Source organism: Dipodomys merriami, unplaced genomic scaffold (genome assembly GCF_024711535.1).
Source record: "Dipodomys merriami isolate MVZ:Mamm:240054 unplaced genomic scaffold, mDipMer1.0.p SCAF_5, whole genome shotgun sequence".
NCBI lineage: Eukaryota > Metazoa > Chordata > Mammalia > Rodentia > Heteromyidae > Dipodomys > Dipodomys merriami.
This window is the reverse complement of record NW_027206068.1, coordinates 71565683-71582417: the sequence shown is the minus strand read 5'-3', so window position 1 is coordinate 71582417 and position 16735 is coordinate 71565683. Positions and strand designations below refer to the sequence as shown.

The following is a 16735-nucleotide window of genomic DNA, read 5'->3' as shown; positions in this document are numbered from 1 at the left end:
CTCAGAAAGTGTGAGAGAATCAGAGAGCTCTTTCATAGCCCACGTGGACAATTTCCCCTATTGACATTCTACATTGGTATATTTGTTAGGACTAATAAATCAATATTGGTATTGTGCCACTAGTTTATTCTACCTCCATAGTTTGTTCACTTTTCATAGTTTCTGCCTGATGTTCTTTTTCTGTCCCGGGATTCTCGCCAGCATACCATATTACATTATTTAGTTGTCATGGTCTATGACAAGGCTTTCTTTGTCTTCAGTGACCTTGGCATGTTTGAAGACTATGGGTAAGGCCCACTGTAATTGAAGTTTATTAGTTTCTATTAGGGTTATTGTGAGTTTGAGGAAAGAATACCACAGAGATGGGGTGCTCTGTCATCCCTCTTATCTAGTGTCCATTCTTCCCTTGTTAAAAATGAGTTCAAGTTCAAGAAGGTAGTTTATCCTACCGGATGAATTAGGACTGTTGTTTTTGACCTTACTCCATGCTGAAGCAGAGGTAATATTAGATATGTTCAATGTAAAGGTTCCCTCCCCTTTTCTGTACTGTGCTTTTTTGTTCTAGCAGTACTGTGGTTTGAACCTCATGCTTACTGACCTGTATTATATTATACTTTTTAGAAAGAAGTTACCAGCTTTTTTGGGGGGTAGGGTGGGGATTGGGGCAGGGAAGGGATAGTAGGAGAAAAACAAAGGAGTGGGTAACAATGTTCGACAAGAAATGTACTCATTACCTTACTCATGTCACTGTAACCCCTCTGAACAGCATCTATACAATAAAAATAATTTTAAAAAATCAGAAGGAATAATCAGAAAAAAAGAAGTTACCAAGTATAGCCTACATCTGTGTACTCCTTTGGTACAGAACATTCTTATGGCTAAATTTGTCTCTTCTCCCTGTTCATTAACATGACATTTTGTTCAGTCAGTCAGTATAGTCTCATGTATATTAATTTTTATCCTTTGTGTTGTGATCCAATTCTTCTTTGTTTTATGGCTCACATGGTTTTAGTTTTGGCTGTCAGTTTTAGGTTTACCAGAAATGTATACAGCTAAACCTCATAGCATGTCATTAAAACTTTACACAAATTAACCTTGATTCTTTTGACCTGTTAGAGAAAAATTCAAGACAGAAAACACAATAAAAATAATAGGAATTTTATTAAAGAGAATATGAGATGCTTTGCAGAAAGCATCAGGCTGGAACAAGGCTCCAGAGCACCAAACCCTTTGTCTGTTGGGGATCTTAAGGGTCAGGAATAAGTGTGGACTGCCCTTTCTTTGGAGTGAATTCTGATGGACAACTTGACAGTTGTAGCAAATGCGCATCTGTGCATGCCTCAATTTGTTGGAACCTTGCTCTCAGACTCTAGCGATTGATTAGTCTCCAATTAAGTTCCTGGGCACTGGAGGTCTCTGTAGGGGCATTGCTCACTTTCTGTGCATGTGCACTTACTGGATGCACCTTCCTGATGACCAGGACATGGTATCACCCAGTTTGACATAAGGAACTGGATCAGCACTGTGATCAGCACGTTGATGAAACTCCAGGGTAGATCATCTTGGGGTCATACATCGATAGGCAAGGAGCATCCATGGGTCTGTCAAGAGGCTCTGGCATGGTTGCCTTAGCAACTTGGGACCATAAAAAGTCTGCCTGCCTGAAGGAGCTCCTTCACTTGACTGTTGTGACATATTCCTGTCGCTATGAGAAATACTCCCAAGTGGCACTGCCGAGTGCTCCAGACTCTTCTTTATTTCCCTCCTTTCATCTGGATATACTGACACCCTTTTGCAACACGTAAATTGCTGATTCTAATTAGTCTTTCGAAAGGGCCTCTCCTGATTAGTACAAGGCTTCTAATTTGACTTTATTATTTTCATGTCATAAACATGGACCTTTGTAAGTAATGAGGGATTTTGATCCAATTTGAACCATATACATTCTAGTCCACACATGATCAGGGATTCTTTTTTTTTTTTTATTGCCTATAATTAAAGCCACTTTGAGAAAGCAGTTCAAGGACTTTTGACTTAACGTTCGAGGAATTAAGATTAATCTGTTTTCTCCTTGTTCTTTAAAATGGAGTGCATCATGCATTTTTATATATAATGAAAAAGGTTCTATTACTATGAAAACTGACAGCCTGCCAGTTTTGCCTGCATTTGTCTTTGAGATTGCCTAAGGACAATTGATTTTAAAACTTGTATTCTTTATAAAATTATAATGAGGAAGTAGTTCATTGTCTTTTTCTTAAATCTTTTCCTGTATTCCAGGAATAGCATCAATGTGACAACTTGAGAAACCCTTGAAATAAGACAAATTTATTTCCTTGCTTCTATAGTTAATGACTCTTCTAACTACCTCAATATTTAATGCCAGAGGCATGGTCCCTTAGCCGTCAGCGTCTGAGAGTGAGGTGGGACTATATTCTGTTCAAGTTTCTGTACTGAGATGCTCCTATACCTATACTGTTTAGCAACTATATTGGTTCTGGATTCCACTTTATCTATAATCTGTTGGATTAATAACTGTGAGGGCTTTGAGTATAAAATAAATAATACACTGATTTCATCTAGTGACAATTCCAGAGGGAACTAGATTAGAAAAGGAAAGACTATCAGATCTTATTCCCTAAATAACTTTATGTATTAGCAGTATCCCTAACATATGTATTACATGTAGACATAGCTAAATTCTAAATGATTAGTAATATCACTAATGAATCATAACCAATGCATTTTTTCATACTGCATACTGCCTTTGAAAACTGAAATGCTTTCTTAATTATTACCTTAAACTATTGGTTTAGCAAAATCATTATGTGGCTAATATTGTTTACCTTTACTATTATCAGTTTGTTCTCTGAGTCACAAAAATTCTAACAAAAGTTCTAAAAAAATTACTAACAGGAAAAAGTTGCATTCAGTCATTTAAATTTCTGTACAATATTGTTGAATACTTTCTTTGATAGCACAGTCTTTGTCAAAGAGAAAACAAAAACCAAAAAATCCATGGGATTATCCCAGTCACTGGCTTTTTACCATCAACATCTTACTGAGCACCTGTCATGAGCCAGGTTCTGAATCCCTTAAACTCATGCCCCAGCCAGGCTGAACAAACAAATCAGTAAATGTTTTCATTCCTAGAAAAGGAAAGGCCTCCTTCATTTTACAACATTCCCTAGAAATAACATATAAAAGTTTTATATGTATCTTTTCTATTTCTGTAGAAATTTCAAAAAAGAATCCCTTTTGAACAACAAATACATGTTAATATGTTTTAGAAATTGTGGAATGTCAGCTACTCTAATTTACTTATTTTAAAGCAGTTGTTTTCTGAGTTTTGATATTCCACTCTAAGTTTTCTCTTTATTTGTTTTTACTTCCTATAGATATAAATATGGCTGGGTGCTGGTGGCTCACACCTGCTTTCCTAGTTACTCAGGAGGTTGATATCTGAGAATCACAATTTGAACCAGTCCAGACAGGAAAATCTATAAAACACCTTTCTCCAGTTAACCACCACAAAGCTGGAAATAGAGCCATGGCTCAAGTGGTAGGATACACTAGCCTTGAGCTTAACAGTTCCGGGACAGTGTCCAGCCCCTGAATTCAAGCCCCAGGTGGGCACACCCACACCCACCTTTCCCCACCTCCCACATACTTTGTCTGTCTTATTAATGTATCTTCACATACCTTAGTTTGAGTTCCTTTGTAATAAGTAATGTGTGCCTGTCATGAGAATTTCATTTCTCTGTTTACAACTACAATGAGCAGAGTCTGGGCTTTTTCTGTGATTAATTGTAGTAAGAGCCTCATGGACTTTCTTACCAGGGCTTCAAAATGCAATCCTCAGATCTCAGCCTCCTGATTAGCTAGAATTATAGGTGTGAGCCATTTGTGCCTGGCTTGAAAACTTTTGGCGGGGTCGGGGGGGGGGGGTCTGGTCATGGTGCCTGAACTCTGGGCCTGGGCGCTGTCCCTCAGCTCTTCAGCTCAAGGCTAGCGCTCTACCACTTGAGCCACAGTGCCACTCTGGCTTTTTTTTTCTGCTTATGTGGTGCTGAGGAATGGAACCCAGGGCATCATGAATACAAGGCAAGGGCTCTACCACTGAGCCACCTTCCCAGCCCTTGAAAACTTTTTGTAACAGAATTAAGTAGCTATTTTCCCTTTCTTTTATTTTTTCTTCCCTATTTAAAATGTAAGAATGTTTCTGTATTTTTACTTCTTAAGAATAGGTGTCTGTATCTGCTTCTTAATCTGCTGTTTACTAACCCTTCAGTCTCTAGTACCTTGAGTATAGTTTGTGTATTTTCATATTTTTCTTTCAGATTTCCACCTCTATTTTATGGTTCTTTTCACTGTTCAGTCTTCTTGGCTTCTCTGTAGCACTCTGCTATTGACAGCACATTCTTAGAAATTCTCATAGTTATTTGACCTTTCTGGCTTTCCTTTGTCCATTTGGTGGCTCATTGACTTCACCTTCCTTCTTTGTTCTTTCCTCCTTCTGTCCTTTCACTGAAGCAAATCTGTAGTTAGTCTCCTCTTTTACCTTCAGCAACTGTTTCTACATGGGAGCTTCCAGATGTCCTTAAAGTACTTTGCTGGTCATTCCTGCACCACTGTTGCATACTTTCTGGGCATGTTGACTTCACTTCCATGGTATTTCTCAAAGACTTTGTTTAAGATTTGCTATGTTAGTGTTAAAGGGCCTTGCTTTCTAGACTTGTCCTTTAACTTACCCTAATGGCTAAATGACAGCAGCCCCCTGTGAGCTATTTTCATTGTCTGTTATGTCCTTAACTTTATTCTTTCAGGCTTCATTTTCTTTGTAAGAAGTTCAGAAGTCTACATCTCACAAAGGTTTTGGACATGACATCAGTCTTTATTGATATCCTACCCTTTGAACTCCTGCCTCCCATTGATCTGTTTATCTGGCACCCATCATATTCTTGTTTTCCTGAATTTTATTACCTCAAATGTAGCCTGTAATCTTATTGCTGTCTGTACTTATATTACCTAAGACACTATTGACACTGAATAATGTTAGCTCTGGATGATGGCATATTCTTTACATTTCTTTATCTTCTTCTATGTCTAATAGTGAGATTGCTTTACAAACAATTAATTGGCCTTATCACCAAACAAACATTTATTTTTCATGAAAGAAATGAAGAGTTCTTAAACTGAACTTAATGACAGATTTTTATCAGCTGGATTATATCTTGCTCTCTACTATTTAAAGCTCATTACAAAAGAGTGGAACAATTGCTTGGGAAGTAATTTTCCCTCATATTTTTTTTTAGTTTTCAGAGAATTATTTAAGAACGTGGAATTTAAAAAATCACAAAAAGAAAGATCTAAGAGGCTTTTAAGGGTTTTGCACTGAGTTGTAGTTCAAGGATGGATGGAGATAGATAGAAAGAATGAGAAAGATAACAAGAGAGAGTAAATGTGAAAATACATACCTTTAAGTCAACACCACTTGGTAAGTGATGTTAAGTTGGAATAATGAAATCCAGATGTAAAAGTAGTTATGAATATAAGTGGCTAAAATTTATGTCAAGCACCCTTCACCTGCTATGAAAGTTTCACCTAAATTTTTGTGATGAATTGTTTTCATAATAAATTTCTCAGAAGCACAGAAATAAACACACACAGCAAAGTAGGTCTTGTTAATATATAAGATCTTTTAAATGAAGGTATAGAAGGTAACTGCTTTCAATTTAGCTCTGTGTGTATTGAGAATCTGGACTACAAGGTTATAAACCCAAACACTAATTTAATTTTTTTCCATAGGAAATTTGAAGTATTGCCTTGTGATTCTTAATCAGCCTCTGGACAAATGTTTTCGTCACCTTTGGAAAAAAGGTAAACAGGTAGCCATTATGTTTCTTTACTATTTTACAGTTTGGGAGTGAATAACATAAATGTTAAGTACCCTGGAAACTGACTGAAAGAGCAAAAAAAAAAGGGATCAAAATTAGATGACCCAGTTATTGAATTATCAAAATAATTCACTATGACTTCTCTGTTAATCTGGGTCTGTATGTGATTTCCAAGGATTAAATACAGTATTTCAGAACTACTGCATAGGTATTAATTCTGAATTACCTACAAGAATTTGTTCTGCTATAAATATTTTGGCACCAGTGTCAGTATAAAGCATCTACATGCACGCTTGTCTTACCTTCCAATAGTAGACTACATGTAAAGCAATCAGACATGAAATTAGAAAAACAAGGTATTTCCTTATTATGTTCTTGTAATGTTTGTGCCGAAAATATGGTTAAAAATAATATAATTTCATGGAATTAATACTTCTGGGATGTTTCATGTAAGAATGCAATGTTCTATGTAAGAAGCAGACCTTGTTAAATATTTAAATATTTTTGACTTTTATAGGATTAACTCTAGGCTAAAAATATTACTGTCATTTGGTGTTTTGAAACCCAGTATTTCTGAGTGGACTAACTGTGGTTCACACCTGTACTCCTAGCTAGTCAGGTGCTGAGGTCTAGAAGAACATCCCACTTTAAGGTTATACCAAGCAGAAAAATCCATGAGACTCTGCTTCCAAAGTAATGAGTGGAAAGAGGAAAATGGGTAAATGCAGTTATACTACTCAAGTTACATATGTGAAAATGGACTAGGAAATTTGAGAAATAGTGGGGATTAGATCAATTCTGTTTAAATCTAGGGATTATAAAATGCAATATAGATAAGATGATAGAGATAAAAGGAAGTGTAGCTAGTGTCGAACTTCACTGTAAATGTCAGAGATCATTGGAATTTGAGGATGGATATGGCTCTCAAAATTGTTTCTGTGTGTTCGTCTGTATGTGAGTTAGACCTTTCCATTCAGTAAGCAGTTTTCTTGATAGTTTGTTATAAAGGAAAATCATAGAGGATCCATTCTTGAAGGGCTCAGTTTGTTTCTGCCTATAAGGTTATCATACTACTTTAGACTTAGTACAAGTAGTCTGAGAGCTACATAAAATTAAAGATAGATCGGTGCAACAAGGTTCGTGTAGATCTGCCATGTATCATGTTTCTGGGAGTGTGGTCTCTTAAATCAACACTGGGTGAGCTCACAGCCTTCTCCTGTCTTTTCCATATATTCCCCAGGACAGTGCTCAGAATGCTAACTAGAATGTAAACAGATGACCAGATTCTATGAAATAAGGTGTTTATCTAGAGTGAGTCAGTTTTCCCTTGAATACAAAGTTATTTTCCTTAGGCTGGTTAAATTCTTTGTGAGCATTTTTTTGCCCTTGGTAGCCATCCTGAGATCATACCAGCTTATAGGCAGCATACCCTGATTCATTTCTAGGAAGATGTCTGACATGCCAGGTACTGGTGGCTCAAGTTTATAATCCTAGCAACTTAAGAGACTGATCTGAGGAACATAGTTCAAATCCAGCCTATACAAAAACATTTTCTGAGATTCTTACCTTCAGTTAACCACAAAAAGGCCAGAGTGGATCTGTAGCTCAAGTAGTGAAGCATGAGGACAAAGTCTGGGCCCTGAGTTCAGGCCCCAGAGTGCCTCCTCCCCCACTACCTCCACCACCAGTAGAGGAAGGAAGTTTGCTTTTAAGTCCAGTGTGCATTCTTCACATGGTTTGAATTTGCTGGTGATGTTTGGAACAGACTGAATGGGGTAACATGGGGTGCTATAGCGTGAGACACTTGTTAAAGCTAGCAGGAGAGTTGCTGAGAGGAAAGATTCTATTTTTGAACATAGTCAATAGAACTGCACAATGGGAACTCTTTGGTAGAGATAGAGGTCAAACAGTGACACCTCGCTGTCTAAGTGTTTTTCATGAATGTGGCTTTTAAGGATTCATTGCCTCTGACTGCATGGATAGGTAGAATATCACATACATTTTCTATTTAAATATATCTAGACAAAGAGCTGCCACATCACCTCAGCTGGAAAAATGTCAGGCTGCAGGATAGACAAGCTGATCTTCAAGGCATCTGTTGGAATAATGATTAGCTTAGTTATTAGCTTAACAATTCTGTAACATGGTAGTTAGACTTATCACAGTTTTATTGAGCCACTGAGTTAACACACTTGTGCCCTTTTCTGTCTTTTGTGCTTTGCACAACTTATACTTTGAACACATTTAAAAGAACCATAGCTTTGATGAGCAATTTGCATACTTGGTTCAAGTCCACTGAACGAAATCATTATGTACAAGCTGTAGTTTCTGTAAATAAGGCTGGTGGAAAAGATTTCTTTCAGTCACACAGAAATATGTGTGTGAGGGGGAGCTGTAGTCTACAAACAGATTATTTAAATGACTATGATCTTTCATATATTGATAGCATAGAATGAAATACTTATTGTCCATAAAAGATTGGAGACATATTGTAGCATTCCCTTCTCCAAGATGAGGGCCTGTTTCTTTAGAATATTTAACCGTTCTGGATAGATTTAAGAAGTCTGACGTTACCTTTTTCCTATGGATGTACTTAAATGAGATGGCATCCCTTTGACTTTTTGGTCACATTTACTAATATCTCTTCCTTTAAATTTTCTTGTTTCTTGTCAATAACTATTATCATAATAGCATTTATTTTCAATAATTACTCCATTGTAATTATCTCTTACATATGAACTTATTCATTCAGGATTATTTAAGTGTCCTTTTTGAAAGCTGTACAACAGACTTTTATTACTCACATTGTAGAGAAGAGTAATCTGACACACTGAGAATTTTAATAATTTATTCACATTCATGCATGCAGTAAATGGGTCAACTAGAGATTTAAACTCAATGCAGTTGGGCCAAAACTGTGTGCTTGAGTAGAATGTGCCATATATATATATGCTTACTAAAGGGGTGGGTAGAGGGCTTGAACTCAGGGCCTGTATGCTGTCCTTGAGGTTCTTTGTTCAAGGCTAGTACTATACCACTTGAACCACAGTTCCCCTTCCTTCCTTCTTTTCCTTCCTTCCTTCCTTCCTACCTTCCTTCCTTCCTTCCTTCCTTCCTTCCTTCCTTCCTTCCTTCCTTCCTTCCTTCCTTCCTTCCTTCTTTCTGAGATAAATAGAGTCTCATAAGCTTTCCTTCCCAGGCTGGTTTTTAAAATTTATTTTTTATTTTTTATTATGAAAATACCATACAGAGGAGATAATGAGTACATTTCTTATCAAGCATTGTTGCCTCCTCCTTTGTTTCCCCTTCCTATGCCTTCCCATATCCCGCCGCCCCACCCATATCCCTTCCTCCCCCCCCCAAAGTTGTAAAGTTCATTTTTCTACATAACAACTTGTACATCTTATTGTTGCAATGGGTCCACCAGTATCCCTATTTAAACGCTTTGATTTTTCCCTTCCCCTCCACAAATTATACCAACATCAAATACAGTGAAAGCAGGGGTTATATCGTGGGGGAGGGACATACAAAGCAACAAAGAAATCCTCTTATAAATATGTTAGAAACAATAGCAAAAAAGAAAAAAAATTTGAGTCCTTATCTTGGGGTTCATTTCACCTAACATCAACATATCTGACCTTTTCTGTTTGTCTCAGACACCCAGGCTGGTTTTGAACTGGGATCCTCAGATCTCTGCCTCCAGAGTAGCCAGGGTTACAGGTGTGAGCCACTAGCACCCCAGCTTTGTGTGTTGACTTTTCTTGTGAAAGAAAAAAATGTAGGTATTTGTCCCTCTGTGGGCCATGTGGCTCTGTGGTAACTTTTCAGCTCTACTGTTATACAAAAGCAGCCATAGAAAGCACACTAAATAACTGACAGGGTTGTGTTCCAAAAATAATAATATAAGAGCAGCATTGAACCTGGACTATAGAACATAGCTTGTTGACCTTTTGTAATCTATTTTTACTACTCAAAGTACTTCTACTTTAGCTGAGAATCTCTTGGAAGACTGTTCTACCCACAATATTACAATATTATAACTCTCTGTCTGGCTAGTACATTTCTTTTTGTCTTCCTCCTGTTATTTGATACCTATGCTATCTGCTGATTTCTTTGATCAGTTCATTCACATATTTATCCTGTGTTGATTTTCATAGTACATTGGTTACTAACTACTTTTTAAAAAATATAGTTTTATTATTACTATTAAGATGTTATACACAAGGGTTACCATTTCATAAGTTAGGTAATAAGTACAATTCTTTTGGAATAATATCACCTTTCCTCCACTTTTCCTCATTTCCCCCCTACCATCCCTGCTGATAAGTTTCACATTTATTTTCCCACAATGTATACTGAATACATTTTTTTGTATTTGTTCTCTCTTCCTTCCTCCATTTCTGCCCCCCACAAAAGAAAGACAAGCAAACACCACTGCCAATAAAAACAAAACAACAAAAAAGCATGTTTGCATTTCCTGGAGTTTATTTCCTTAAATAGTATTTTAAATGTTCAGAGGAGTTAGGTCTTTGAGTTCCTTTCCTAAGACTATCCTCCTTTAGTGTGATGGTGTGAATGCCTAGAGTCTTGTATAAATTATAATGTCTAGTTGTATTTTAGGTCTAGCTTCCACATAGGTGAGAAAACATACATTTGTTTCTTCATTGCTACTACTGTTAATTTAAGTAATGGCATTTATTTTATGATAATTCCCTTCTGCATCTTCCCTATCTTTTCTAGCAGCTGAATTACATATTTACTTTGATTCTCTTTTCTCACTCATATTAAGAGTTACCAAGTCTGCTAGTGGTCCTGCGGTTAGGAAAATTGATGGTGTGTTATTCATTAGCAATCAGATCTTCACCAATGTATCATAATCAGTGTCTTCACTGTACATTTTGCTTGGCAGCTGTGATTGGAGTAAAGGTTCATTGTCTGTTTGAGAGAAGGAAATATTTATTACTTTGCAGACGTGTGTGTGTGTGTGTGTGTGTGTGTGTGTGTGTGTGTGTGTGTGTGTGTGTGTGTGTGTGTGTGTGTGTGTGTGTGTGTGTGTGTGTGTGTGTGTATACACCTTGGCTTTAAAGCCTTTAAAAAGTTAAAGACTTTACAGGCAGGTATGTATTTGTAACATAATATGTCTGTGTAAAAGCTACTGCTCCCACATCTTAGACACCCTCCTTCCTCTGGGTAGTCAACAGATAGTTTGACTGAAAACTGCGATCTGGTTTCTATAACCCTGCAGGCACTTGGTACACAGTGAGACAGACCCATTCCTAAGACATTGTCACTGTTGTACTGAAAAAGAGGATGCCATCCAGAGAGCTCTCCAGGCATCGCTGCACCAAGTGCCTTCATTGCCATACTCGCTTCTCCAGTCTCATCCCGTTTTGGCCCATCTTCTGCCTCAGTGTAGTCTCTTTTTTTTTTCTCTTTCTTTTTTTTATTAATAATTTTTTTATTGTGAAAATACCGTAAAGAGGGATTACAATTACGTGAGCAAGGTAATGAGTACATATCTTATCAAGCATTGTTGCCTCCTCCTTTGTTTCCCCTTATCATCCCTACCCTCCCATCCCCCCACCCCAGGCCAAAGTTGTAAAGTTCAGTTTTCGACATAATGTCTTGTACATCTCATTGTTGCAATGGGTCCACCTGTATCCCTGTTTAAACAATTTGTTTTGTCCCTTCCCCACCACAAATTATACCAACACCAAATACAGTGAAAACAGAGTTTATACCGTGGGCGAGAGACATACAAGCAACAAAGAAATCATCTTATAAATATGTTAGAAACAATTACAAGAAAGAAAAACCACTTGAGTCCTTATCTTGGGGTTCATTTTGCCCCTAACATCAACTTATCTGACTGTGTCTGCTTGTCTCAAATCCCACAGACTCCACTCCCAAATTACTCAACCTGATTCAAAACTTTGGCAAAGTAGCAGGGTATAAAATTAACACTCAAAAATCAATGGCTTTTCTGTATGCCAACAATGAGAAAAGCATGGCTGAAATCAGGAAAGCAACTCCATTCATAATAGCCCCACAAAAGATAAAATACCTAGGAATTAACTTAACCAAAGAAGTGAAGGACCTCTATGATGAAAACTTTAAAAACCTGAAAAAGGAAATCAAAACAGAACTTAGAAATTGGCAAAAACTCCCATGCTCCTGGATTGGAAGGATCAACATCATGAAAATGGCAATACTTCCCAAGGCTATCTACAAATTCAATGCAATATCTATCAATATTCCAACCTCATTCTTCAAGGAAATAGAAGAGGCAATCCAAAAATTCATATGGAACAATAAAAGACCCCGAATAGCAAAAATAATCCTTAACAGAAAGAACAGTGCTGGAGGAATATCAATACCAAATTTCAAACTCTACTACAAAGCCATAGTAATCAAAATAGCTTGGTACTGGCACAATAACAGACCTCAGGACAAATGGGATAAAATTGAAAACCCAGAATTGAACTGAAAACCCAGAAATGAACCCACAGACCTATAGCCATCTAATCTTCAGTAAGGAGCTAAAAAAAATAGAATGGAAGAAAGACAGCCTCTTCAGTAAATGGTGCTGGCAAGATTGGTTAATCTTCTTTTTTCTTTTCCTTCTCTCCTTCCTTTCCTTCTCTCTGCCTTTTGATATATCTTATATGTCTTTTTTTGTGTTAGTTTATCCTCTGGCAGAAACTGTTGACATATGCTCTTGCACATATTTGCAAATATATTAACATTTTTTCTGGCTCTTTCTTAATTGATATCAATATAATTTTGTATGGGTAATTATTATAAAGCTGATTATAACTATCAAGCACTTATTCTTTTAATTTGTTTCTATAAGTATTAACCATGTGTAGCCAATTTTCAATATATTAATTTCAATTTCATAGTACTCTGGCTATATTTGATTTCTTTATTAAACTGAAGTGAATTTATAGCAAAACCACAGAAAAGACTCAAGGATCACAGTTTGGAAAATACATATATGTACTTATATGCAGTTTAGAAATATATAAACATATTTAAATATTTTTAAATCTGTATATTTTAATTACTATCTTTAAGTACTTGTGTGTTCATATAGATGTATATGACATCTTAGTTACAACTATTAATGTGTTTTCTGGACTCTGTCTTGGAGCTACATGTTATAATTTATTAATGAGTCACAAAATCAGTTTAATAGGGGTGATGCTAGTATTTATAATAAAATGAAATTGGAGATAAAAAATGCAATGTCATGCACACTTAGGATGAATATTGTTTCTTGAAACACCCACAGGTATGCATACACATGTTCATGTGTGCTGGGAAATGCATTTGGTCCTTAGGACATGAGTAATCGCTGCCATATGAAAAATGGCCCCATCCGCCCCTCTGTGTTGAGTGTCCATCGCTCTGCTGACAAGGTGGAGTGTGGCCTCACTGAGGTCCTGTTGGTTAATTATTGCACGATTCTTGTTTTCCATTGAGCCTATTGAAGCACACAACTGAAGCCAGGGCTCTCTGCTCCCAAATGTCAGTGGTTAGTGGCCACTTCCTGTGCTGCCCCTCCTTTTACCCAAGAGGATGAGAGGCTTTCTCAAAAGCCAAGTGGTTCATAGAAATACACAGATTTATAGGATGTGGGGTGGACTCCTCATCCACATATGTGCTGAGGCCACGGTGGACGTTCTCCCTAGCCATAGCTTTTAACCTCACACTAAATGTTTTCTTATCTAGCAGATTATACATTCCAAAGCTTATTTGTTAAGGAACATTGCCAGGAGTCTAAATCTCTTTTCTATTAAGTGTTTTGTCAGAACAAATATAAAGCAAACATTTGAAAGCCATAAAAACAATAACTGAGTGGGAATATTTGTAACCTTTTATTTTAGAATAAGTGAAGTGAATGAGTCTCAAATGAAGTAGCTAGCTTCCAACCATCATTTCCCACAGTCACAGATCTGTATATAGAATCTTGTTTATGGAATTTTATAATCTTATGTCTTATGTGTTTTGCTTAATAACCACAATAGCTTAGGACCTTACGGGAATTTATGCTAAAATCTGAAGAACTTCATATTTGAAGTGCATTTATAAATTCCGCGTCTTATTTTCATTGTAGTTTATATGAACTAGTTTTTACTTGATATGCTAAAAGAGAGTCATTTTTCAGGTACCAAGCTTCACAGTATTACATTTTTTCATGTTTGCAGTTACTTCTCTATTCAGTGATTTTGGAGCATGTACTGTGTTGAGCAGTCTGGAGACAACACAGTAAGGAAGACATAGGCCATGTTCTTACAAAATTGCAGTCCAATGGGAGACTGGCCCAGTTCCACTGTATATGTCCTCTGTACACACAAGCACGCTCGTGATAAGGCCTCTTTCTCCTCTGCTACCCTGTCTTCTCTGCAAAGGAGCACAATCTCAGAAGACCTCCTCCTTTATGAGCCTGGGATCTTATAGGCACTCTTGATCTTACCTTAGTCCTCTGTGTCTCCAATCAGTTACTGGTAGACATCCAACTATCCTTTGGAATCTTTGAATCCAATCAGAATCAACCAGTATTGTAACCCGGGATATGGGTTTCCCAATATGTACAGAAGACATTGTACTAGACTCTGTGTGTGTGTGTGTGTGTGTGTGTGTGTGTGTGTGTGTGTGTGTGTGTGTGTGTGTGTGTGTGTGTGTGTGTGTGTGTGTGTGTGTGTGTGTGTGTGTGTGTGTGTGTCTCTTTTGCCTGTAAGTCTTGAACTCAGGGCGAAGACATTGTACTAGACTCTGTGTGTGTGTGTGTGTGTGTGTGTGTGTGTGTGTGTGTGTGTGTGTGTGTGTGTGTGTGTGTGTGTGTGTGTGTGTGTGTGTGTGTGTGTGTGTGTGTGTGTGTGTGTGTGTGTTCTCTTTTGCCTGTAAGTCTTGAACTCAGGGCCTGGATGCTGTCTCTGAGATTTTTTGCTCAAGGCTAGCACTCCACCACTTTGAGCCACAGCTCCACTTCCAGTTTTCTGGTGGTTTATTGGAGATAAGAGTCTCATGGACTTCATGGACTTTCCTCCTTGCACTGGCTGTATCCTACATATAATGGTAAATGTGTAAAACACAACTCAAACTTATAAAAGTTAATGGAGATCTAACAGACTCACCCCCCTAATATTTAGCTTTTGAAATTATGAGTCTGCCATGAAAGAAAAGTGTTTATGAGATATTATTTAGAAGATCAGTGTATCCAAAATACAGGTTTCTCTTCCACTTCTCTCTTTAGAAAGTAGCACAGGTGTGTTTTGACTTGCTCAGTAGTGTGGTTTGCCTTCAAGAAGTTCTTGGGATTTCAAAAGAGGAGACAGGGGAAGATAAACATGTTTTTAGATTGTATTGTATTTGGTTGTATTAAAAAATCATCTGGAATGCAATATTTAAGATGTGTCTGTCATCACTAGTAGGATCTTTCATTGGTTGAACATTATTGAACATATAACAAAACTAGTTACAAGCCCAAGCGGGACTTGTTTCTTTGTGATTACTTAGCACATCCTATTTACAATGGTGTATTTAGTATAAATTTCAGTCTATTTCCTGGGGTTTCTCTAGCAGGTAATTATGATACACTACACTAAGGGATCTTCACATTCACTGGAGTATAAATCACTGCTAATAACAGCAGGGAAATAATTGTGGTACTGCTGTGAAATAGACTGAGTTTATCATGTTAGAAAGAGGAAACGAAATTTAAATTTAAAGAAATAAAAGGATGTGAGAGTTCATCACAAGTGAATTTACGATCTTAAAAAGTAAACAGAAAGATGCCAAACTAAAATGCTATATTTGTTTAAACGAATAGAATATATTTTGTTGGTTGTGGGTCCTGAATTCTGGTCCTGGGCGCTGGCCCTCAGCTCTTTAGGTCAAGGCTAGCACTCTATCACTTGAGCCAAGTACCACTTCTGGCTTTTTCTGTTTATGTGGTGCTGAGGAATTGAACCCAGGGCCTCATGCATGTAAGGCAAGCACTTTACCACTAAGCCACCTTCCCAGCCCCAGTTTAAATATATTTCTGTGTAAGTCTCTATTAAACATTTGAAATCATCTTCATCTTTTTTTTTTTTTTTGCCAGTCCTGGGGCTTGAACTCAGGGCCTGGGGACTATCCCTGAGTTTCTTTTGCTCAAGGCTAACACTTTACCACTTGAGCCACAGTGCCACTTCTGGCTTTTTCTGTATAGTTTATTACAGATAAGAGTCTCACAGACTTTCCTGCCCAGTATGGCTTCAAACAATGATCCTCAGGTCTCAGCCTCTTTGAGTAGCTAGGATTGTAGGTGTGAGTCCCTGGCACCAGCCTAAACCATTTTTCAAGTTTTTGTTGTTGTTGTTTGTTTTTAATTGTTTGTAGACGTTGTTATTACAAATACCCTCAAAATCCCCATGATGCTCTTTTTCCCTTGGTGTTTCAAAAGGCAGAGTCTTAACTTCCCTCCCCTGGAAAGTGGGCTACCCTTAGGAACTCACTTCTGACATAGTATCACACAGTTTGAAGATCATTTTGTATGCGACTCCTGCAACCAGGTCTTTAAAAGACACTATGGAATCTGTACTTCTTAGGCCCATTCTTGCATCACTAATGCCAGTGAAAGGCAGTTGCCATGTGGTATAGGACTCACCGGTTCTTCATGGGGATAAAAGCTGTCCATGCGGGCCACCTGGAGGGGGGTGTGCAGGCTTGGCAGTCATTCAGTGACTTCTGGCCAGCCAACACCCTCACAGCCACTTCAGAACACATCATAGGGTAGAACCACCTGCAGGATGTGGTTCCTCAGTTCCCAACTCACAGAAGCCATGAAATGAAAG

The 16735-nt window shown here is 37.6% G+C and overlaps 1 protein-coding gene across 7 annotated transcripts in view; it reads left to right on the top strand.

Annotated features, from left to right (window-relative positions):
* Positions 1-16735, top strand: part of Tpk1 (thiamin pyrophosphokinase 1) — a 237047-nt gene that overhangs the window by 33979 nt on the left and 186333 nt on the right. For 6 of the 7 annotated variants that reach the window (XM_069996963.1, XM_069996966.1, XM_069996960.1 and 3 more), the window contains one exon: positions 5806-5877. In XM_069996963.1, coding sequence (XP_069853064.1) covers positions 5806-5877 — 72 coding nt within the window. Of the gene's footprint in view, positions 1-5805; positions 5886-16735 lie in introns of those variants that run through there. The other variant, XM_069996965.1, reaches the window with a different exon arrangement.